Below are 21,981 nucleotides of genomic sequence, written 5' to 3' on the forward strand. Positions count from 1 at the left end.
CTCTCATTCATGCGGCTCGCGCCGCCGCGCCCGCCCCCGCTCACTCTCCCATTCACCCACAGCCCCCACCCCCACTCCGCGCTAGGGCGTGCGCGCGACCCGGCGACCGCGGCGACCTCGCGGCCTGATTGGCTGCAGGGGCGCAGCGCCGTACGCACGCGAGAGAACGAGCGCGCGCGCGCACGGCCGTCGGGGTCCGCAGGCGCCTGGGAGAGGAGGCCTGGCCTAGTGCGCAGGACTCGGAAATGGGGAAGTGGCCGGGCGACTCTTCCGTTTTCCTGCGTCCTATTTTCTATCCCTACGGTATCCAAGAAGGAATGCTCGGAAGTAAAAATAGGCTTATGTGTGTGCTGGACATGCTCACGAGCGAGGAGCCACCCTCCCTCCCTCTCCAGACCCCCTCCAAGTAAGTGTGGTACGGCCCAGACAGGCTCCTGCCGTAGCCAATCAGCGGTCCGCCCCGCCGGTCCTCCTGCTCTCAGCCCCTCGGAGCATTGGCCGAGCGCTAGGCCACGAATACCTCCCCTCCCCCCAATGGCGATAACTTTAAAGCAATCCGAACGGAGGAGTCCGCGGCGGAGCGAGTTCCCCGGTACCGGCGGCGTCGCGGGGTAATGGAGCGGTCTGGCTGTGGCTCCCGCGTGGAGGGGGCGCCAGGACTGCAGGGTCGTGGGGGCGAAGCGCCTGCCGGAGGCCCGCGAGGAAGAGGAAGGAGAGCGGCGCGAGACCTCAGCCCAACCGTGGAAGGAGGCGCAGGGAGTGAGCGCCCGCCCCACCCCACCCCACCCCACCCCCCAGGCGGTGGCGGCAGCGGCAGCCCCCCGGAATGCCAGCGGGCTCTTGGCTTCATTCCCTTAGCTTCTCACTGCAGTACAGGGATGGACGCCCGCTTCCCGAACCTCGCCCCGGCCGGGAACACAGGCTGGAATCCGGCTGTCCCTGGCGGGCTGCTGGCCGACTCTACTTAGATCCGAGCACCACGCTTTTGCCCTAATTAGCCCTACCCAGCTGTGAACCCAAGAGCAAGGCCAGGTGTTCTCATTTAGCCCGAGGCCATCTCTTTTCACAGCAGCTCTGGCTATTACATAACACTCAGAAAAGTGTTCCAGCAGCCACTTCTCTGAAGCAAAGGTTGCTCACCTGCAAAGTGTGATCCTAAATCCTGCGGTCTGTCCCAGGGTTCGGTGTGAAATGTCGAAGGCTTAAACTGTGGCCTAATACTTTAGTACTAGAGAGCAAGGATAAGGGGAAAGGTCTGCCTCTCAATTTTCTGGGGTCTAGTCTGGCTCCTCTGACATGGCATATGCATCAGGTTCTAGTTCACTCTTGCTAGAGATTTCAAGCCACCATTTACTGCAGAGTTCTCTTGTAATGACCAGTGTGTATTAAAAAAATTTTTAATAATTTATTTATTCATGAGACACACAGTGAAACATGGAGACACAGGCAGAGGGAGCAGCAGGCTCCCTGTAGGGAGCCCGAGGTGGGACTCGATCCCAGGACTCTAGGATCACGTCCCGGGCTGACCCAACCGCTGAGCCACCCAGGCATCCCTAAATATTTTTTATTTAGGGTTTGTTTGTGTTTTTTTTTTTAATATTATTCCTGTGAGAGAGAGTCAGAGACACAGGCAGGAGAAGCAGGCTCTATGCAGTGAGCCTGACGTGGGATTCATCCAGGGTCTCCAAGATCAGGCCCCTGGGCTGAAGGCGGCGCTAAACCGCTGAGCCACCAGGGCTGCCCCTATTCAGGGTTCTTTTAAATAAAAAATGAAATCTTTGAAACACTTTAGCCCATGTAGAAGGCAAAGTTAAGGTATTATTGGAGATACAATATTTCTTTTATAGGGACTTATATCTGCTAATCAGCTTCATTTGTTCCCTTAGGAAGAAATCAAATTTCATTTTTCTATATTTTTCTTGGATTTTAAGATTTCCATTTCCCACACGTCACATTATACATTTTTCTTTTCCTATTTTCAACAACGTAAGAATCTGTAAATTTTGTCTTTTGGCTAGACCCTGACAAATGAAAATAAAATTCCATCTTCCAGGGGTGCCTGGGTGGCTCAGTGGGTTAAATGTCTGCCTTCCACTCACGTCATGAACTCAGGGTCCTGGGATAAAGCCCAACATGGAGCTCTGCTCAGCAAGGAGTGTGCTTCTCCTTCCCTCTCCCTGCCATTACACTTGGTTGTGCTGTCAAATAAATAAGATCTTTTTTCTTTCCTGATTTGAAAGTGTGAGTACAAACGGGAAGCTGCAGCTGAAGAAGAAGCAGGGTCCCCAATGACTGGGGAGCCAGATGGGCTCCATCTCAGGAGCCCAGGATCATGACCCAAGTTCAAGGCAGATGTTTAGCCAACTGAGCCACCCAGGCACCCCGAAATAAGTAAAATCTTAAAAAAAAAAAATCTGATCTTCCACCAACCAACCACACATACTAAAGCTCTCCTAGGACACTGGACTACTGGATGCCAACCTCTTACCTGGATGAGCACTAATAGCATAATCACTATCCCAAGGTTTAGACACAATTCCATTTTCTTGTCCAGTTTATTTTAGGACCATGCAAGATATTTCCTGGAAAGGATGTTTAATAAAGAACATAAGGTTTGGGAATCCCTGGGTGGCTCCACGGTTTAGTGCCTGCCTTTGGCCCAGGGTGTGATCCTGGAGTCCCGGGATCGAGTCCCACATCCGGCTCCCTGCATGGAGCCTGCTTCTCCCTCTGCCTGTGTCTCTGCCTCTCTCTCTATGTCTATCATGAATAAGTAAATAAAAAAATCTTTAAAAAAAAAAAAAAAACATAAGGTTTAAACTATCAACCATTTGAGAAATATTGCACAATAAAATCTAAGCTAAAACAATGGAGCATCCAGACCAAACTTCAAATTACTTTGCTATGAGTATCAGGTAATACCTTTTAGTTTTTTTTCTAGTGCATACTTTTTTCCACTCCTTCACTTGCATCTTGTCATGCTGATACATGGCAAACCACAAGGTCGTTTTTAGTTCAACTTACCCATAAACAAACAGGCAGACAAGAACAAACTGTAACCCTTGGGTATAGACACAGAGAAGATTTAGTTTTTCAATACCAAAACCACCAATGACCTCTTTGGGTTTTGTTTTTGTTTAAAGGAATCTACACCCAAAGTGAGGCTTGAACTCATGACCCCAGATCAAAAGTCACATGCTCTTCTGAGCCAGCCAGGTGCCCCAACCTCTTTATGTTTAAATACTGCTGTCTTCCCTCATGTCCTTAGGCAATGTCTCCACTTGTTTTAAAAAAATTTTTTTTAATTTTTATTCATTTATGATAGTCACAGAGAGAGAGAGAGGCAGAGACAAAGGCAGAGGGAGAAGCAGGCTCCATGCACTGGGAGCCCGACGTGGGATTCGATCCCAGGTCTCCAGGATCGCGCCCTGGGCCAAAGGCAGGCGTGCGCCACCCAGGGATCCCCTGTCTCCACTTGTTTTAAAGCACTTTCTCCCTTGTGCTCTGGATCCCATCCCCTTCCAAATTTTCTTCCAAATTTGACATTGTATTTGAAAACTACAAAACAAAATAGAATGGTGTCAAGAGGGATGCCTGGGTGGCTCAGCGGTTGAGCATCTGCCTTAGGTCAGGGTGTGGTCCCGGGGTCCCAGGTTCAAGTTCCACATCAGACTCCCTGCATGGAGCCTGCTTCTCCCTCTGCCTGTATCTCTGCCTCTGTCTCTATTTTAAAGAATAAATAAAATATTTTTTTAAAAAATGGTGTCAAGTTTCTCCTCCCCATCATTAAATTCTCACTCAAGGCTGTTGATAATGCTAAGGAATCCTTTTTTTTTTTAAATTTTATTTATTTATGATAGTCACAGAGAGGAGAGAGAGAGAGAGAGAGAGGCAGAGACACAGGCAGAGGGAGCCAGACATGGGAATCGATCCCAGGTCTCCAGGATCGTGCCTTGGGCCAAAGGCAGGCGCCAAACCGCTGCGCCACCCAGGGATCCCCAATGCTAAGGAATCCTATCTAAAAAAACTAACAAGGTAGCCCCAGTGGCCCAGCGCTTTAGTGCCACCTTCAGCCTGGGCGGTGATCCTGGAGACCCAGGATCGAGTCCTGCGTCAGGCTCCCTACATGGAGCCTGCTTCTCCCTCTGCCTGTGTCTCTGCCTCTCTCTCTGTGTCTGTCATGAATAAATAAATAAAATCTTTTTAAAAATATAAATAAAATAAATCCTCCCTTGACCCTACATCCAGCTCCCCCCACCTTTCTTAGCAAATCTTCTAGAGAGATTATCTCTACTTCTTCAATAATATATTTCAATAGGACTTATATTCCTACCATTCCAAAACTACACTTTTTTTTTTTTTTTCCAAAACTACTACTCTTAAGGCCAATACTGACATCCATGCTTCCAGATCCATGGTCATGTCTCCTTTGCTAGTTCTCATTACACTCACCTCTTATGTTTGGAGTGCCCTGAAAGTCCATCGGTCTCCTGATTTTCATTTAGAGTCCCTGACTTCAATACTACTGTCTTAAAAAGCCATCTGTAAGCCAATAGTGCCCATGAATTTTCACCCCTAACTTCTCCAAACCTAGCTTCTTGTTTCCATGTGTTCACACAGCATCTCCATATGGATAACTAGTAGACAGCTAGAACTTAACACTGCTAAAGTAGAACTCTTGATACTCCCTTATCCCTGAGTGAAACTCCCTGAGTTTCCCCAATCTCATATCCAATTTAGTTACAGGAATCCACTTTGACTCCACTTTCTTTTCCTCCCACTCCCATCAGCAAGTGCCATCTTACCTCCAAAAGATCCAAGGCAATCTACTCTCCTACTCCACCTCTGCTAGTCTAATCCCATCAATTCTCACATTGAAACTACAAGTCTCACATATCCTTGCTCCTACTCTTCCGTCTATCATCCATATTCTACACAGCAATGATTTTTTTCAAAATCAGGCCATTCCTCCATTTAACCACCTGCTTTGGTCTGGAATATGTCCCCCTAAAATTCATATGTTGAAATCCTAAGCCCCAAAGATAATGGTATAAGGAGGTGGGACTTTTGAGAGGTGCTTAGATACTATGAATGTAAAATCTTTGTGTGAGTGGGATCAGTGTCTTTACAACAGAGGCTCCACAGTAGATCCCTGGCCCTTCCTTCTACTATATGAGAACATAGCTAGAAATAGGCAGTCTGCAACCCCAAAGAGAGCCATCATCAGAACACAACCATGCTGATGCCTTGACCTTGGACTTTCCTGCCTCCAAAACTGAGAAATCTGTTTATAAGCTACCCAGTCTGGCATTGTTACAGCAGCCTGAATTAAGGAATTAAGACACCACCCCTCTCCCATCCTTTGCCACTGCTCTGAGATTACAAGAGCCCTACATTATCTGGTCTTTATTGCCCCCTCCAGCCTGAATTTTTACCATTCACCCCTCAGTACACCACACCACCCTTTCCCTTCAAATACATCAATATTTTTCCTTTTTTAGGATTTTGAACTGTTTCCCCCACCAAGACGTCCCAATTTCACACAGCCATTCAAGTCTTAATGTGAAATGTGCTCAGGGGAGGCCTTTCCTGACTACCCGCTCTAATTAACCCTCCCAGTCACTCTGTCTCAGACCACGCAATTTTAACTCTACATAGCACTTACCTTTTTTGTCTGCTTATTCTATGTAAGCTCTGTAAGATTTTGTCTATCTTGTTCCCCATCTAGAATAGTTCCTGGCCAATAGCATATGCTCAATAAACACTTGTGGAAAGAATGAATCAAAGGGTATCAGATAATACTCAATAATCCAGTCTAAACTAGGAACACAAATCACTTGCAAGAAATCAAAGAGAACGGGGCTTTCTTTCCCAGCTTCTTACCACCCGAAAATTCAATTTACCTTGACCTGGGGCCCAGTTCCAATCAGACGGACAATACGAAAGACAGCTGCAGCTGAGAGCAAATGAGCTATGTATGGAAAATGATTAGACCAGAAATCTCAATCCAAGTTTATCACCAGCCTCTGTAGCTCCTCAGAGTAAACTTGGCATTAACAGATTTAGCATCTATTTACCTACAAGGAAAGGAAAACCATTATAAAAATTCACCTGCTTGGCTCACAGGTGGGCCCTTGGCTTTCTTTGAAGCATTTAGCATAACTCACTTCAATAATGTTTCCATCATGCTTAGGGGAAAAAACAAAATTTAAAAAAAATTATACCAACTTCTGTGGTATGGCAAAAATATTTATTAAAATTTCCCAAGTTTGAACTTTATTAGAAAGAGGCCTTCTGATTCAATCTTTCATCTTGGATAAATGGAATAACAAGTGCTATATACAGAATATAAAGCAGTGATAATTTTTAAAAAAGTTCCTCCTAAAAATTAGTCCACCAAGTAAGCATAGTGGAAAAAATATGATTCTCCAGGGCCTCGGAGAATACAAAGCGGCACCTTTGGTGATCCACGAAACCAATTATATGTTCTCCTGGTTCTTTTTGGTTCAAGATCAGAAAAGTTAGGCTTCCACCACCCATCTTAAGAGGTAGAAATATGCTTTCTACTAGTTCACTATTTACTCGTCTGTTTGGCCTCAACAGTCTCATACTTTAGCCCAACTTTTTTGCCTTTCATGATGGCCAGAAGATCTCGATGCCCCAGGCAGCAAGGCTTCATACCAGTCTCTACTTAAGATCCATGAACCGGATATCCATGATGAGAAGGAAGTTCTTAGGCAGTGGGCGGGGGGCTGGAGAGAGAACAGTAAACACCTGATGTTCCAGGTCCACACTGGTCACCACGATGAAGCCAGCCACACTGGTCTCAGAAAGGTTCTCCTCTGTGCCCTCAGCAGTGCTAACACTCAGAAGGTGGTGCACCATATCTCGTCCAGGTGTGACTGGTACTAGCTTGAGCTGATTGTCCTCCTGAGACATGCCCAAAGGCAAACAGGAGTCTGGGATAGTGGGTGCCCCAACTTTGTAGATTTTCACATCTGAAAATTTGACATTGAAGGCATGGGGATAGAAACAGCCCCGGAATCCATAGAAATACTCACGGATACGCTCATCCCTACACTCCCGCCGGAAGTCTTTGGAGCGTTCAACCACACCCCCTGATTTAGGGAGCAGCACAGTTCGGACGAAGTGAGGCAGGTCGCGTTTTAGTTCATTGTACAGTCGTTCTTGATCCAGAACCACAACCACATCTACCTCAAAGGCTGAGGCTGCGTGCACCAGGGCCTGGTACCCAGAACCCTTGACCCAGCCACACGTGTTAATGACACAGCCACTCACAGAGGCCCTTCGGTTCACTTCACACCTTTGATTGAACACATCCGCTAAACGAGATGTAATCTGCAGAAGGGAGCATCAAGATGAGGAAAGGAAACACAAAACGAAAGAACTCATAGTTATGTAGAGTAATTGGCTATTAGGTACCAGAAAACAACGACATTCTAAATGGCTAAGGTTTTAACCCCATAACACAGATTTCAATTTTATGTTGCTTCTTCTGTTTCGTGTCCTAAGTAGAAATTTAGTACATTACTTAAGAACAGGGCCACAGGAATATTTAAGAACCTGAGATTGACTTATATTTGAAACTGTCTTCCAAAGTCATGTGACAGTAATCCCAGCTGAAAGGGAGCAAAGAAATGGCCACAGACAGTTTTAATTAGCACACTTTTGCACAGCTTCCTACTCTGATAGCAGCCCTTCCCTCCATCCCACCTTGACTCTGGCTCTGACCTTATTATAAAGCTTGATGTTGGTGCCAGGAGTGGTGGAGCCAAAATGATACACCAGAGGGGCCTGGATAGAGAATCCCTCTTCAACATCTGCTGGCCGCTCAATGTAGAGGGCCCCCATGGTACCAGGGATGGAAACAGACCCCTGGCCCACATCCAGCTCCACATAAGTGGGACGGCGGCCCAAACGCACTGCATAGTTGAGCAGCAGACGGCACACTGTGGACTTGCCCACATCAGTGGGGCCCACGACCATCACCCGGGGACCTCGCTCTTCTTCCTTCTCCGCCTGCCTCCTCATCTGCTCCAAGGCTGTGTGAGTGTTGAGATAAAGCAACATAGGAGTGTCCTTGGAGACATAAGCCACCTCGGTGCGGCCACTCAGCTGTAAAGAACAACCATGCCAAGTGAAAACAGCCACCTTGGCACCAGCATCAAAGGTGAATTTCTTGTTTCGGGTCAGCTCTGTGCCAAATATTTCTGCCATGCCAGCCAGCAGCTCCAACTGAACTGACTGAGATGCCTCCACCTCAAAGCGAAGTTCTGTTTCTCGCTCTAGTTCAAATTTAGTTGTTGGCTTCTTGTCGTCATTGGCCTCCTCTCCCATCTTTTCTGTGTAGCTGCTGTGCCTAGAACACAAATTAATTACCAGATTGAAACAGGAGTTAGGACACTACTCAAAATCCTCCCCTGGATATTTCCCCTTACCCTCATTCTTCCCCTTAGCTGTGATCACCCCGACTCACTATACATTTGCCTGTCTACCCCCACTGGAATGTCAGGGTTAGGCAGTCTGGTTTGCTGCTGTTACTTCCAGTATCTAAGGCTCGACAACCCATAGGCACCTCATAAAAACACCGACTGAATAGATGACTCATACATTAGAAAAGTATATCTACACATTGACCTAAAACTTGATTATATCACTTCCATCGCTCCTTTCGTCACTCTATTGGGATACTCGACTTGAAAAGGAGACAAATACCCTCCCAGCTGTCTTAGTCCACAAGAAAGGGCGTCTGCAAACTGAATGCAAAGCAGAGAACCCTGGGTTCGGACTTAGGAAATAGCCTGGGGTGGGGGCACCTGGGTGGCTCAGGGGTTGAGCATCTGCCTTCCGCTCAGGTCATGATCCCGAGGTCCAGGGATCGAGTCCCACATCTGCTCCCTGCAGGGAGCCTGCTTCTCCCTCCGCCTGCGTCTCTGCCTCTCTCTGTGTGCCTCTCATGAATAAATAAATAAAATCTTAAAAAAAGAAAAGAAATAGCCTAAGAACCCGCTCAGCATCTGCTACTACTGTCGTTAGACAAATCACCTGATCTCCCTGAACCACCTCCTCTCCCCAAGTGTTGTGGGGATCGGTGAAGGGGAAGAATTACTTCGTCAACTAGAAAACGCCGAGGAACCGAGGAATGGTGAAGAACGATTTCCGACTGCGAACCGCAAGTCTAAGTCCAGCATCTGTCCCAGAACCCCGAGACGCCGAAATGTGCCCTGGTCCCAAAGGGCCGGCCGTTATCTCACCTGCACAGCCGCAAACACAAACCGGAAAACCGAGGAGCCCCCGACAGCGCCTAAACCCAACGGCACGCCGCGCCCGCCCGGATCCACGCCGGAAACAAAGGCGGTTCTGCGCAGGCGCGACGCAGGAACAGTGGGAACAGTGGCCGCGCGATGCCTATCGGGATCGGTAGTTTTGCCGGAACTACCTCCAGCGACGGAGCTCGCGCAGCCGCGCAGCCTTCTGGGAGTTGTAGTTACAAGATTGTTTTGATCGTGACGCCATAGGTGGGCGGGGCGGCGGCGTCCTTGTTCGCGAAGCGGGCGAGCGGCGGGTAGGATGCGGTGACGCCCCGCGCGAGGCGGGGACCCGCCGAGGAGCCTATGGTTGCCGGGACGCGGCTGGGGCGGACTCTCGCCCCCGAGGTTCCAGCTCACCTGCAGCCCGGGAGAGAGCGGGGCGGGGGGAGGGGGAGGGGAGGCGGGTGGGCTCGCCGTCTGGGTCCCACGACCGTCGGCTTGCCTGGTCCACAAGCAAGGTCGGGGAATTAGCGGAATCCCTCGGAACCCCTCGTGGGACCTGGGGACGTCTGGGGGTAAGGCAGGTGGAGGAGGCCGGCCTGGGTGTCGTCCCCTCCCCGACAGCGCTTGGCACCGAAACGGCGTTGCAATTTATTTTTTCTTAATATTTTATTTATTTATTCATGAGAGACACAGGGAGAGAGAGAAGCAGGCTCCATGCAGGGAGCCCGACGCGGGACTCGACCCCGGGTCCCCAGGATCACACCCCGGGCAGAAGGCGGGGGCGCTCAACCGCGGAGCCACCCAGGCGTCCCTACAATTTGTTTTAATAAAACACTTAAACTTCCAAGAATTCCTTCCAGTCATTACCCTACGTCTCTCCTCCGGAGCGGGGATTTCTTTGGGGGGCTCGGTTTCCCTCCCTGAACTCCCAACAGTTGTACAAGGCCGCCCACCTACCCCGCAGGCAGCAGTTGGGGCCGCATCCATCAGCCTCGCGAGCTTGGGCTTTGGAATCTGTGCTCTGCTCGGCCACTTTCTCGCTGTGTGGCTTTGGGCAAATCAGGCTAACTCTCTGAGACCCAGTTTCTTGTCTGTAAAACAGGGATAATAACAGTACCCAACCTCTTAAAGTCGTTTTAAAGATTGCATGGATGACTCGTGTAAAGTCCTAAGCACAGCGTAACACAGTGTAACACAGCATCTGATGTTAGCTTTTGAGTTTTTATTATAGGTTGAGGAGGGGGAGCTCTTATAATGCCATCCACATGTACAGCAGTTTGAATTTTTTATTTTTTAAAAAGATTTTATTTGTTTATTCATGAGAGACAGAGAGAGAGGCAGAGGCACAGGCAGAGAGAGAAGCAGGCTCCATGCAGGGAGCCAGACGTGGGACTCGATTCCGGGTCTCCTGAATCATGCCCTGGGCTGCAAGCGGCACTAAACCGCTGAGCCATCCGAGCTGCCCAGTTTGAATTTTTTAAAGCCCTTTCCAGTATTTTCTTTCTCAGCCAACGTGTAAAGTCAGTTGTATGATCTCCCAATTTCAGAGGAGGACGGAGACAGGGGAAGGGATTTGCCCAAGTTAGGACTCAAACTCAGGATTTGGGAGTCCGAGTCCAGTTAACATGATAGCAAACAGGTAGTGTTAGATGCCAGGTACTGTTCAATGAGCTTTGCAGGTGTAAATTAATGTAATCCTCTCAGGAACCCTATGAAACACATACTATAATTGTCACCCCCTCTTTATAGATGAGTACTTTCTTCAGTCCGGCTCTCATGGTTACTTGGGATCAAGAAGCCTGGGACAATTTTCTGGGTTGCCTCTTTCACACCCACTCTTACCTTCGCACTCATTCTGTCAGCAGGCAGTGCCATCCTCACTTTCTACGGCTTAGTCCTTGATGGTTTGCTTTAATTCATTCGTTCACCACACATGCGTTAGTTCTCCTGTGAACTCTCAGGTATCCTGTAACCATTCACCATCCTTCAAAAATTAAGTTCCAGGCTTCTGTTTGCAAATTCCCTCCCTGAATGAGCTCAGCCTCTCCTCTTTCCCCGCAATCTATTTCCCTGATCTCTTTCTTCACCTCCACACTCTCTCCCTTGAGGCAATTTCTCCCAATTATCTGAAGGTCATCTTTATTTGGCTTATTTGTGCAGCCATCTCAAGCTGAATTTAGGGAAAAGAAACCTCTCCCCGCCTTTAGACTATCTCCCATTTCACTTATTTTTAAAAATTAATGTCTACCTTCAATATGGGACTCTGACTCACAGAGCCGAGATCAGGAGTCCCATACTTCACCTAGTGAGCCAGTCAAGGCGTCCCTCCAACTCACTTCTTTTTTTTTTTTTTTTATGATTGTCACAGAGAGAGAGAGAGAGAGAGGCAGAGACACAGGCAGAGGGAGAAGCAGGCTCCATGCACTGGGAGCCCGACGACGTGAGATTCAATCCTGGGTCTCCAGGATCGTGCCCTGGGCCAAAGGCAGGCAGGCCCCAAACCGCTGCGCCACCCAGGGATCCCCTCCAACTCACTTCTTAAACAGAGTGAGGGCACAGTATTTACAGCATCTAGGCTTGCCTGCACTCCTTTTCTCCCTTGTCATCTTACACCAAGCATTCCTGCCATCACCACCACCCCCCAAAGAAGACTGTCCTCATGTCTTTTTCATTCTCACCAGCTAAAACCTTGATCATTTTCTTCCTGAGTTAAATTAATTGGCATCCCCTTTCTGCTTCCAAACTTTCCATCCTTGCCTTAAGAACTACTCACCTACATTTTTTCCCACTTCCCATTGTTTTCCTCAAGAATAGTTCCTCAAATCCCTCCTCCATTTACCTTTCCTCTCTCATCCACTGCCCATACAGAAACACTTCATTCTTTACCCAAGTCTCCCTCTTAGTTCCAAACCTCTGATGATATCACTCAAGGAACCTGCACTGTGTTTCAAAATTTATCTTCAACCCCAGAATCTTCCTTGGTTAAATCTTCAGAATTCCTTATATTTTTTTATACCCAGCTAGCAATGCTTCCCATGACCCACCATTGACCTATGCTTCCCTTCCTTACATGTGAAAAGAAAAATGACCCACGAGCTGTCCTCCCTGAGTACCTATCTTTGTCACACTTCATTTTCTAGATGGTAGCTAGCCTCCATTAGAAATTAGGGTTTTGGGGGCAGCCCGGGTGGCTCAGTGGTTTAGCACCTGCCATTGGCCCAGGGTGTGATCCTGGAGACCAGGGATCAAGTCCCACATCAGGCTTCCTGCATGGAGTCTGCTTCTCCCTCTGCCTGTGTCTCTGCCTGTCTCTCTCTCTCTTTCTCTCTCTCTGTGTGTGTCTCTCATGAATAAATATGAATAAATAAATAATCTGTTTTAAAAAATCCTTTAAAGAAATTGGGGGTTTTATCTTAGAGGATATGTTCTGTCCACATACTTCAGAGATATTCACAGGACAGCACTCCATGAGAAACGGAATCTGAGTCAAATGAAATATAATTGGAAGCTGATAGAAAAATAGCACCGAAACATAGAGGTTCTTCATAAGAAAGAGATTTGGTACACGTCTCTTGAGATATCAGAACTTAATAGTAAATCCTCTCTGGGTTTAAGGGTATTACGTGGAGAACACCGTTTTGAAGTAGCTACGGTTTACTAAGTGCTTATCACGTGCCAGGCACTTTTTAGGTGTTTACATGTTACCTCGCTTCACTCTCACATCTCCATGAGGTCAGTATCATGAGCTTCACTTAGCAGAAGAGGAAACCGAGCAGCACAAAAAGGATCAGTAAGTTCCCAGCGGTTCCTGGTGACTATACTGGCAGAGCTGCTATTCTAAGGTCTCTCTGAGACCAGCGCCAGACACTTGGACCACGTCTGAAGATGCAGCTCCACTGCCGGTGTGTGATCATCTTCCGTCGGGAAGCTCTGCGCTAGGCACTGCAGTCCCGGGATGCAGACAGGAGTTGCCCAAAGGACCTTTCTCAAAGTTTACAGCCCGGTGGAGAAGCTTACGTAATGTGGGCGTCTCTGTTCACGAAGCACAAGGAACGTGGAGGTAGCTGAGAAGAGGTGCCTGCTCGAGAGAGGTCAGACTCCATCTAGGAGTCCTTCAGGGGCATCACGCTGAGGCTCTGAGGCTTGGAAGCGCCCAGTTCAAGCTTAGGGGCACAGTTGGCCCCGTGTGACAATTAATATGTCTTCCTTTTCCCTGCGTCAGGGCTGGCATCCGAGCTGAGATGGGGAACGTATCATCTTGGATGTGTGTGCACACGCCTGACTCTGCATCCATCTCTCACTGTCACCGCCTGGCCGCCTCCCTTCCTCCAGCCCTGCCGCCCCTGCTCCATCCTTGCCCAGCCCCATCCTTTCCCCAGGTTCCTTCCGTCTCCTTGGCCACACTGCCTTCTCCTCAGCAACCAGCCTCTCCTCTAGCATCCCGCCTCCCCGGCCGGCTGGCCCTCTGCTCCCACCCCCCTGCACCCTTCTCTAGACCCATCCCTCGATGCCTGCCCCCTCCCTTCCTGCCGACCCGCCTCCTGTGTCTCCCAGCCCTGCTCTGACGTGGGAGGTGAGGGGGTGGGGGGACGGATGACTCACAGTGTTATGATGCAGTTCCACAACACACAGCTACATTCACCCACAGACCGGGGTACAGACGAGAGACAACCTCTGGCCCCCCAGCAGCTGGCCAGCTTGGCAACCCCAGGCCCGAGCCCCTAACTCCCCTCCCCCGCCCCCGTCCCCTTCCCCATTGAAGGAGCGGAAAGAGAAGAGAGAAGAGTGAGCAGAGAGATTGAGAGATTGAGAGAGAGAGAGAGAGATAGACGGAGATCTCTGGAGCAGACCTCAAGGTGAGGGGGCAGCCCTTCTCCAAATGAATTTTTTTCCCCTTTGCAAATTTCCTCCTCCTGCTGCGTGTTGCTTTCTCCCCATCGCAAAAGCATTATTCATCCACCCTTTGTCCTCCCTTCCCCCTCCCCGCTGCCTCGGCTCCTCTCTCAGCTCCTCCATCCCTCTCCGAGCTCTGACGGTTCCCGCACTTATTTCCCGGCAACTTTGGCTGCTGCATCAGGCCTCACTGGTTATTGTTTTGCTGCTGGTGCAGACCCCCGAAGCCCGCCCGCCCGGGGAGCTGGCTGCGCTGCTAATTATTTGGACTATACCATGCCGAGAACGCCAGCCTGGGGGGGGGGGAGGTGAAGCCTCGGAGCAGATGAGAAAATCACTGTGAGCAGGTGTCGTGTCCCCCCACCCCCAGCCACAGGATTCGCACCTGGTTCCTGGAGCCTCCTCCTGGGCACCTCTGCTGTCAGCGCTGGTTGCTCAGCACCCCCCCTCCCTACCCGCCAGCGCTCTCTCGCCCCCACCTCCCACGGTCCAGCCCCATCTCACTTGGGGGAACATCCTCTCCCTGGTGCTCAGGTTGCCTTTGTTTTTTTCTTCATTTGCCCAACTTGAATCTGCCTGTGATCTGAGCCCGGGAAGCAATGACCCCCTACTCCCCCTCCTGTGAGTGATTCTCTGGCCTTCTGGGCAGCCTCTCCTTGGCCTGATGGGGAAGGTGGGGAGAGAGAGGGAGGGAGGCGAGCTGCGGGCTGGAGAAGGAGCTGGAGAGCTGGGACCCAGTGCAAGCTCCCTGGCCGGTGCAGTAGGTGGAGCGCAGCAGAGGGGAACTCACAGGCAAAGTTGAAGGCAGACCTGGGAAGTGGGCGCTGAACGCTGGATGCTGGTGAGAAAGGCCCATCTCCTGTGGCCAGAGCCCAATGTCACCCTGAACTCAGCTCAAGGTGTCTTTCTAGGGCCCAACCAGGGGTAGAGGACCTCAAACTGAAGATGGGCTCTGTCTGGGGTTCTGCAGAGAGACTACATGGCCGGCCCAGGAAAGGCTGGAACAGCTGGGGCACAGGCGGCCACCGCATAGGACAGGACGAGAGCCTATGTGCCCTGGCCACTCGCAGCCACACTGCCTCTGCTCTGCTTAGTGGTCTTGCATTGCCGGAGCACCCACCTGGCACCTCTGAACCAGACTTGAGCTAAATCACCCATCACAGACCCAAAGGCACCATGGAGGAAAAGGCGGGACTTCACCCACTTATCAGAGCCAACAGATGACCCCTCCCTTCTTTATCTGCTGCCTCTAGCACCCTCAGCCACTTTGGGGCTGGAGTCTGGGCAGATAATGACATCTTCCTCGGCCTTCCTAATGAGAACCTAGCAATTTTATCTAATGTCACCCACAGAGTCACTGCTGTTGGTCCTTACCCCAGGAAGAAGGTGGAAACATGCTCTGCCTTGTACCCCAAAGCATAGGTTTGGAAAACAGGAGTCCCCCCACTTCTGCTCCTGCTGCCCGTTGCTCCCACAGCATACCACTTAGCCCCAGAATGCAGCCTTCCCCGACGTGATCCCCATTTCCCATTGCTTCCAGCTGTTAGAGTTGCCTGAAAGAAAGGTATTTTCTCTCCTAGGGCTGTATGTCCAAGTCTTTAACTGAGGCTAAGGCAACAGTGAGCAAGAGCAGTATATAGATCAAGGGGCTCAGAGGCTGAGAAAAGAGCCAGTTGCTGTTTCTGAGCTGGAATGAGTGGGCCAAAGTGCAGGGCTGGCAACGGGCCACGTCTGAGGTCTCTGGTAGCAAAGGAGACATCTATGAAATTCTAGTTCCCAGGATGCAGGACTTCAGCCCCCAGGAGAGGGCTGACTAGGGTGTGTGTGTGCCTGCCTTCTGGGCTGGCCTCCCCCCCCCCCCCCCCCCCCCGCCAAATCTGTGAAGGACCAATTGCATTGCAAATAGAGGCGCAGAAGAGAAAACCCGCCAGGCTTCCCCAACTTGTAAAAGGCTCTGAACCCGAGCCTGCCAGCACTTGTGGGATGCAGACCCTCACAAAAGGGCTGAAGCCCAGGAGAGGACACTCGCCGCCGATGACGTTGCTCCCATGGCAGCCTTGGTAGCAGCAGGCTGCTCTCGGTGGAGATCGGTAAAGACTCCTCCCGCCCCAGGAGGGACAGACACTGCGTCCCCGCCTGTGGCACCGGAGGCCTGGACCGGCCACCAGCAGAGCCGGGATTCCAGGGGCCTGAGAGACAGTGTGATGGCATGCTGAGGGTCTCCAAAGATCCCGTCTTCTCCATTCCCCCTGGGGAGGGGCTCCTCGGGAGGTCAAGACTCTCCTGATGCACTCTTTCCTCTTCACAGGTGACTTCCATTTCTATCTGGTTCACGTCTGGGGGGGCCCTGGCCGGGCAGCCCCCCCACATCTCTCCTGCCCTGAAACACGGCTCTAGCCAACCTGCTCCGCTGCTTCACCTGCGACCGTCTGTGTGGGGGCTGCACGGCGCCAGCCCCTCCGGCCCGCCAGGGCATCGTCCTCCAGCCGGTCATGCCCAGCTGCGACCCTGGCCCGGGCCCCGCCTGCCTCCCCGCCAAGACATTCCGCAGCTACCTGCCCCGTTGCCACCGCACCTACAGCTGCGTCCACTGCCGCGCACACCTGGCCAAACACGATGAGCTTATTTCCAAGGTACACCAGGTGGGGGACCGCCACTCCTCTCTTCTCTGTCCCACTGGGATCATCCAGACTCACCGAGGGGAGAGGCCACAAAGCCGTCCGCCCTCCTCACCCCTGGGGCATGCAGGCAGTGGGGCCCTCGGGCCACCCCGCAGTCACCGTCTGTCCTATGTCTCCACAGTCTTTCCAAGGGAGCCATGGCCGAGCCTACCTGTTTAACTCCGTGTGAGTCTCTCTCTCTCTTTGTGTATGTGCGCGTGCGTCTGAGTGTGGACAAAGGGGGTGAGCCATCAGCAGGTGGCCTTGCACCTTCAGCTTTTGCCTCTCCTTTCGCAAAGGGGTTCAGAAACTCAGTCGGCAGCTTGTGTCATGGAGAGTCTAGGCAGAACTGACTCCCCGGAGAGAGGAGGCCCAGCCACTAGTCCTGGGGGCCGGAGCGCTGCCGGCAGGGCTTCCAGGGGGCGGGTGGAGCACTCCCAGATGGAAGTTCCTTGGGGCTCTTTGGGGGCCCGAACTGGCAGAGCAACTCCACCGGTGCTGGGTCCTTCGTGTTTCCCGAGACAGGGTCAACGTGGGCTGCGGACCGGCTGAGCAGCGTCTCCTGCTCACGGGGCTCCACTCGGTAGCTGACATTTTCTGCGAGAGCTGCAAGACCACCCTGGGCTGGAAGTATGTAAGTACCCGGAGACGGGGCCGCCCTCTACGTGGACAGGTGCTGTGTGGCCCTCCGAGCCCCAGTGACCACTGCAGGGTGTTGCATGGTCCCGAAAGGCAAGAGGGAGCTGCTGGGTTGGACTGGGTGGCAGCCCCGGGGGCAGGGGTACACCAGGTAGGAGGAGGTGGGGATGTCTGTTTTGTCCTACATTCACTGCTTCCCCTCCACCAGGAGCAGGCTTTTGAAACGAGCCAGAAGTACAAGGAGGGGAAATACATCATTGAAATGTCGCACATGGTGAAGGACAACGGCTGGGACTGAGGGGCTCAGGCAGGCTGTGCCCTCCCTCCGCATGCCCACCCTCCCCACACCTGTCCCCTGGCCCTGCCAAGCAGTCCATACCAGCATGAGTACTGCCCCACCCCTGGGGGGAACCCAACTCCCACCACCCCTCCCCACCCCTTCCACCTCGTCACTCCTAGGTCCCTTGGGAACAGGGGCCCGGGGTACCCCAGGGGTGTTCAAGGCTCAGGGAGAGACAGATGGTCGTGGGTCCTTCTAACGCTGAGGTCCTGAGAATGGAGGTAATGGCAGGGTGTAAGGCAGGCAGAGGACCGTGGAAGGATCCGTGTTGGCCCTAACCTCTCTTCTGAGTGGAGGACAAGCCTTAGACACGGGGCTGGTAGGTCCCAGGCCATGGGAGTAGCAGATAAGAAGGGGCTGGTGTTGGAGTGAAATTTTGGCCTCAGACACCGTGAGACACCAGTCTCTGACGGTAAAGCTTCCCACCCCCGTTCGCAGGAGAAAGGATTCGGGGGTGGAAGGGAAAAAAAAAAAATCCCAGATCCCAAGCCCTGGGAAATAAAAGAATCACAGGGGTTTCCATTTCACTCCACTTGTTTGCTCATCTTGGCACTAAAGAGGCACTTTCGGAGTATCTACCCTTCGCCAGTGGGTGGGGTGGGCAAGCTGCTCCTGGGACACCCCCCACCCCGGTCGGCTGCTTCCAGAGCGAGCGGGCTTTCTGGGCATGCTGAGGCCCAGCCGCTGCTCCCGGGGCCACGGTCCCGTGGAGGGGAGGTGGGACAGCAGTACCACGGGGCCAGGCTTCCTCGTGGCTGCCACCAGCGAAAGAAACTTTTGTATGATACATAAAGTGTTTGGGTCTATTTTTAATAAAAAGGGGAAAAGCAACTGTGAGGCACTCTGTCCTCTTGACTTTCCCTCCCGAGCACCTTCAGTATACGGTCCTGTCACCAACCCCCTGGGGCCTGTCCCTTCGGGCCACTAGAGGGCAACAACTACTCCGTCCGTGCGGAGACCCCACTGGAGCTTTAGCCAGGGGATGGGTCTTCGGATGAGATTAGTTTAGTGAAGAGGTAACTTTTGTTGAGCGGTGTCCCAGCGGGAGCATCCAGGTCAGCTCCTCTTCCAGAGCCCTGGACAATGAACCCGGTTGTGCCAGGATCCAGGATGGGGTACCTGGAAAGGGGCTCATCCCTGAACCAGTGTATTCTTGGGTCCCACTGCCTTTCAGCCTGATTTTTTAAATGTTTGGGTTAGCTTGTGGCCACACAGAAGGCTGAACAGAAAATCGATCAACCAAGGTGCTGCCCTGGGCAGCAGGGACCAAGTGGAACGGAAGGGCTTAAAATCACAGCATCGGTGCCGTGTGACCCACGCGCAGTTCCTTGGCAGTGATGTGAAATTCTCACCGTTGTTTGCTGGGTCACAGACAACGGCAGGGTGGACTGTGCACATTATAGAAGTCTTTTTTTTGGGGGGGGGGTGTACACTAGCTTGTTATTCTGATTCATTCACTGGTACCGCAGATCTTTGTAGAGCACCTGTGACAGGCCAGGCTTTGTGTTCAGCACTAGGGATGCAATGATGAGCAAGGATGACTTCGGGGGACTTTCAGTCTGGCGGGAGGACAAAACAATAACCAGGCAAATCCAGGGCCAAGGGCCAAGGGCTCTGGGCAGTGGTGGTGGTAGGAAGGGTAGGCTCGGGAGCTCCTAGGAAAGGCTTAGCTTAGATTTGAGGCATCAAGGAAGACTTCAGTAGATTTCATAGAAGTGATGACTGATGGGAGGTAGAGGAGGAGCCATCAGGTGGGCACAGGGGGACAAAGGGAGGGGGCCTGATTCAGGCAGAGAAAACTGTGAGTCAAGTGGCTTGAGCTCAGTTATTTTGAGGAGGGAAGAGAAGTTTCCCAGAGCCAGAGTGGAAGTACCAGTGGGGGGGGGGGGGGGAGGAGAAAGAGAAAGAGAGAGAGAGAGAGAGAGAACACAGGAAAGACAGACCATTTGGGGATCTAGATTTCATCCCAAGGGTATTGGGAAAACACTGAAAAATTCTTGTTTTCTAATAAGAGGGGAGTGACATTATCAAATGGCTGTTTGTGCCCAAAGAGGCTCAAACAGAAATGTTAATATACCGAAGAAAGTAAGGGACATAAGCTAACTGTCAACATCTGAACGGAGAGGCTGTCTGGGCAGAAAGGCAGAAGGGAAGCCGAAGACCCAGAGATGCAAGAAGGCAAATGCAAGCCACGAAGGAATGATGCCCCACACCTCCGTGCCTCAGAGAAGTCTGTCCCATGGCTCAGGTTCCGCACGCCCACTGATGCCAGAGAGGCTGCTCTCAGGGTCCATCCAGCAAGAGACCTGAAATCCTAGCACTGAAGAGGAGGAAGGCTTCTCTTCTCAGACCCCAACGCTAACCCCGAAAAGCAGGCACAAATAAGCTACCTTCTTAAAGCTCCCCAAATCTGCCCTGCCCTCACAAATTCTGACTAAGCTACATACGTAGATACCGTGGGAAAGAGAAGAGGGGTAGAGAGTTCTTTGTAATCTCTCTGGAAGGAATCGTTTAGTGGCCTTGGACCCAGGGATCCGACTTAATTTTTAAGGTCAGGCCATGGACAGTACTTGTCCAAACCATGGATGCTCAGACAGGTGGGCCCTGGAGAAGCATCACTATGAAATCCCCTGTATGTCCCAGCGGGGTCACGCTGGGAACTACAGGTGAAGATGGGGTCTCCTTTCTGTGCCCTAATGCTAGAGGGACAGATCCTTGCCCCTGGTGAGGGTTAGCTCTTTTCCTTCACCGTGCACCCACTCTTTCTTGTGGAGGTCTTCAGTGACTCTCTCAACCTTCCCCATCTACCCTCTAACCCCAGGAACTCTTCTGAGACAAGCCACCACTTTTGTCCTTAAAGGTTTGAGGCTTTGGAAGATACCCTCATACAACCAGCAGGTGGCATCCAAACCCTCCAACCCCTCTGCTCAGGTGCCCTCTCCCTGGACCGAACCCACTCCACCCTCTCTCCAGATAGGTCCACAAAAAAATGGGAGAGCTGTCAGACTTAGGACAGGGTTCTATCTAGGCTCTGCAATTTAAGGACTGTATAACCGTGGCCGTGGTGCCTGTCTGGCTCTCAGTTTTTTCATCTGTCAAATGGGGTAGGTTACTTGCCAAGAAGCTATTCAGTCTCCCCACCAACTCTGAAGTGTCTAGCACGTGGAAGTGCTTCCGGACATGTGAGCTGTTAGTATGGCTACTAATAGGCTTCCCAGATGCTCACCAGGAGGACAGCTGATTGGCGCCCAGATGGGAGAGGAAGTCTTGATGCTGAGGAGGCAGCCGGCGCTGGGTAGCACTACGCGGCCAATGCCCTTTTAACATTGCACTGCTAGTGGTAGGTGCAGACAGTAGCACAATGTGAAAAGAGCTCCGGCCCGCAGCAGAGGCATGCCGGCCCTGCCTCCTCGCCCCTTCTCCCAGGCCCTGGCCCACTCAGCTCTCTTGGCCTCCCTCTGCCCCTTCTCATCCTGAGACTCCTGTCTTCCCATCTCAGGGCTAACCCTCTATTTCTTGTCCCCTTCCTCACACTCTTCCCAACAGACTACCTTTTTCTTAAGTTTTTTTTTTTTTTTTTTTTTTTTTTTGAGACAGGGTTCATGGAGAAAGGGATACATTGAGCTTACGGGGGACTGGTGGTAACCACACAAGTTTAGGGGACACTCACATGAAACTGTGTTCCCCTGGATGTGATCTGGGTCAGCTTCTCTTTTGGAGGAGCTTGCTGACCTGGACCACAGCACCCTCTATTCTTCCCTACTTGAAAGCTCCCTCCTTAGTTCAGATAAAGAGGAGTGCTAGGCCTCACGGGGACAACCTCAGATGTACGTCCAGGACCAGAGTGTGGAAGAGTATAGTCACAGGTCCCGGGAAACCCAGTGATGCTTCCAGGCCTAGAGGTGGAAGCTGCAGGGGAAGGCTCACCCTGCATCTCCCTCTGAGGTCTCCAAATCCACCGTATGGATTCAGCATGGAACGAAATTGTGAGGGCGAGTCCCCCTCTTGCAGTGAGCGTTAAGGGATGGGTTTTCACTGGCAGTGAAATCAGAATCTTAGCCGTTCCTGGTTTTATCCAGGGACTCTGTGGAGGGTTTTCAAGCTCACTCATAACTTCCCCCATTTTATCCTAGTCAAGGGGGCTTAAACACAGGATAAACAACCCTGAGACTCA

At 51.6% G+C, this 21,981-nt stretch overlaps 2 protein-coding genes across 4 annotated transcripts; one reads left to right on the forward strand and one right to left on the reverse strand.

Moving 5' to 3' along the window:
* Nucleotides 1-6,236: 6,236 nt before the first annotated feature.
* Nucleotides 6,237-9,369, reverse strand: CLP1 (cleavage factor polyribonucleotide kinase subunit 1). 2 transcript variants are annotated; one of them, XM_055301010.1, is made up of 3 exons: nt 9,276-9,369; nt 7,753-8,380; nt 6,237-7,359 (listed from the first exon to the last, which is right to left on the reverse strand). In XM_055301010.1, exons 2-3 carry the CDS (start codon nt 8,356-8,358, stop codon nt 6,688-6,690), a joined length of 1,278 nt encoding a protein of 425 aa, XP_055156985.1. In that variant the 5' UTR covers nt 8,359-8,380; nt 9,276-9,369; the 3' UTR covers nt 6,237-6,687. The 2 variants fall into 2 exon arrangements, with proteins under 2 accessions (XP_055156985.1, XP_055156986.1); XM_055301011.1 differs by lacking the exon at nt 9,276-9,369 and adding an exon at nt 9,067-9,189.
* A 4,582-nt stretch (nt 9,370-13,951) lies between these two features.
* Nucleotides 13,952-19,641, forward strand: YPEL4 (yippee like 4). 2 transcript variants are annotated; one of them, XM_055301007.1, is made up of 5 exons: nt 13,952-14,131; nt 16,477-16,801; nt 16,971-17,014; nt 17,354-17,462; nt 17,676-19,641. In XM_055301007.1, the coding sequence occupies exons 2-5, from the start codon at nt 16,661-16,663 to the stop codon at nt 17,763-17,765; spliced, it is 384 nt and encodes a 127-aa protein (XP_055156982.1). In that variant the 5' UTR covers nt 13,952-14,131; nt 16,477-16,660; the 3' UTR covers nt 17,766-19,641. The 2 variants fall into 2 exon arrangements, with proteins under 2 accessions (XP_055156982.1, XP_055156983.1); XM_055301008.1 differs by lacking the exon at nt 13,952-14,131 and adding an exon at nt 16,087-16,258.
* Nucleotides 19,642-21,981: the final 2,340 nt, after the last annotated feature.

Source organism: Nyctereutes procyonoides, unplaced genomic scaffold (assembly GCF_905146905.1).
Source record: "Nyctereutes procyonoides isolate TBG_1078 unplaced genomic scaffold, NYPRO_anot_genome, whole genome shotgun sequence".
Classification (NCBI taxonomy): Eukaryota; Metazoa; Chordata; class Mammalia; order Carnivora; family Canidae; genus Nyctereutes; species Nyctereutes procyonoides.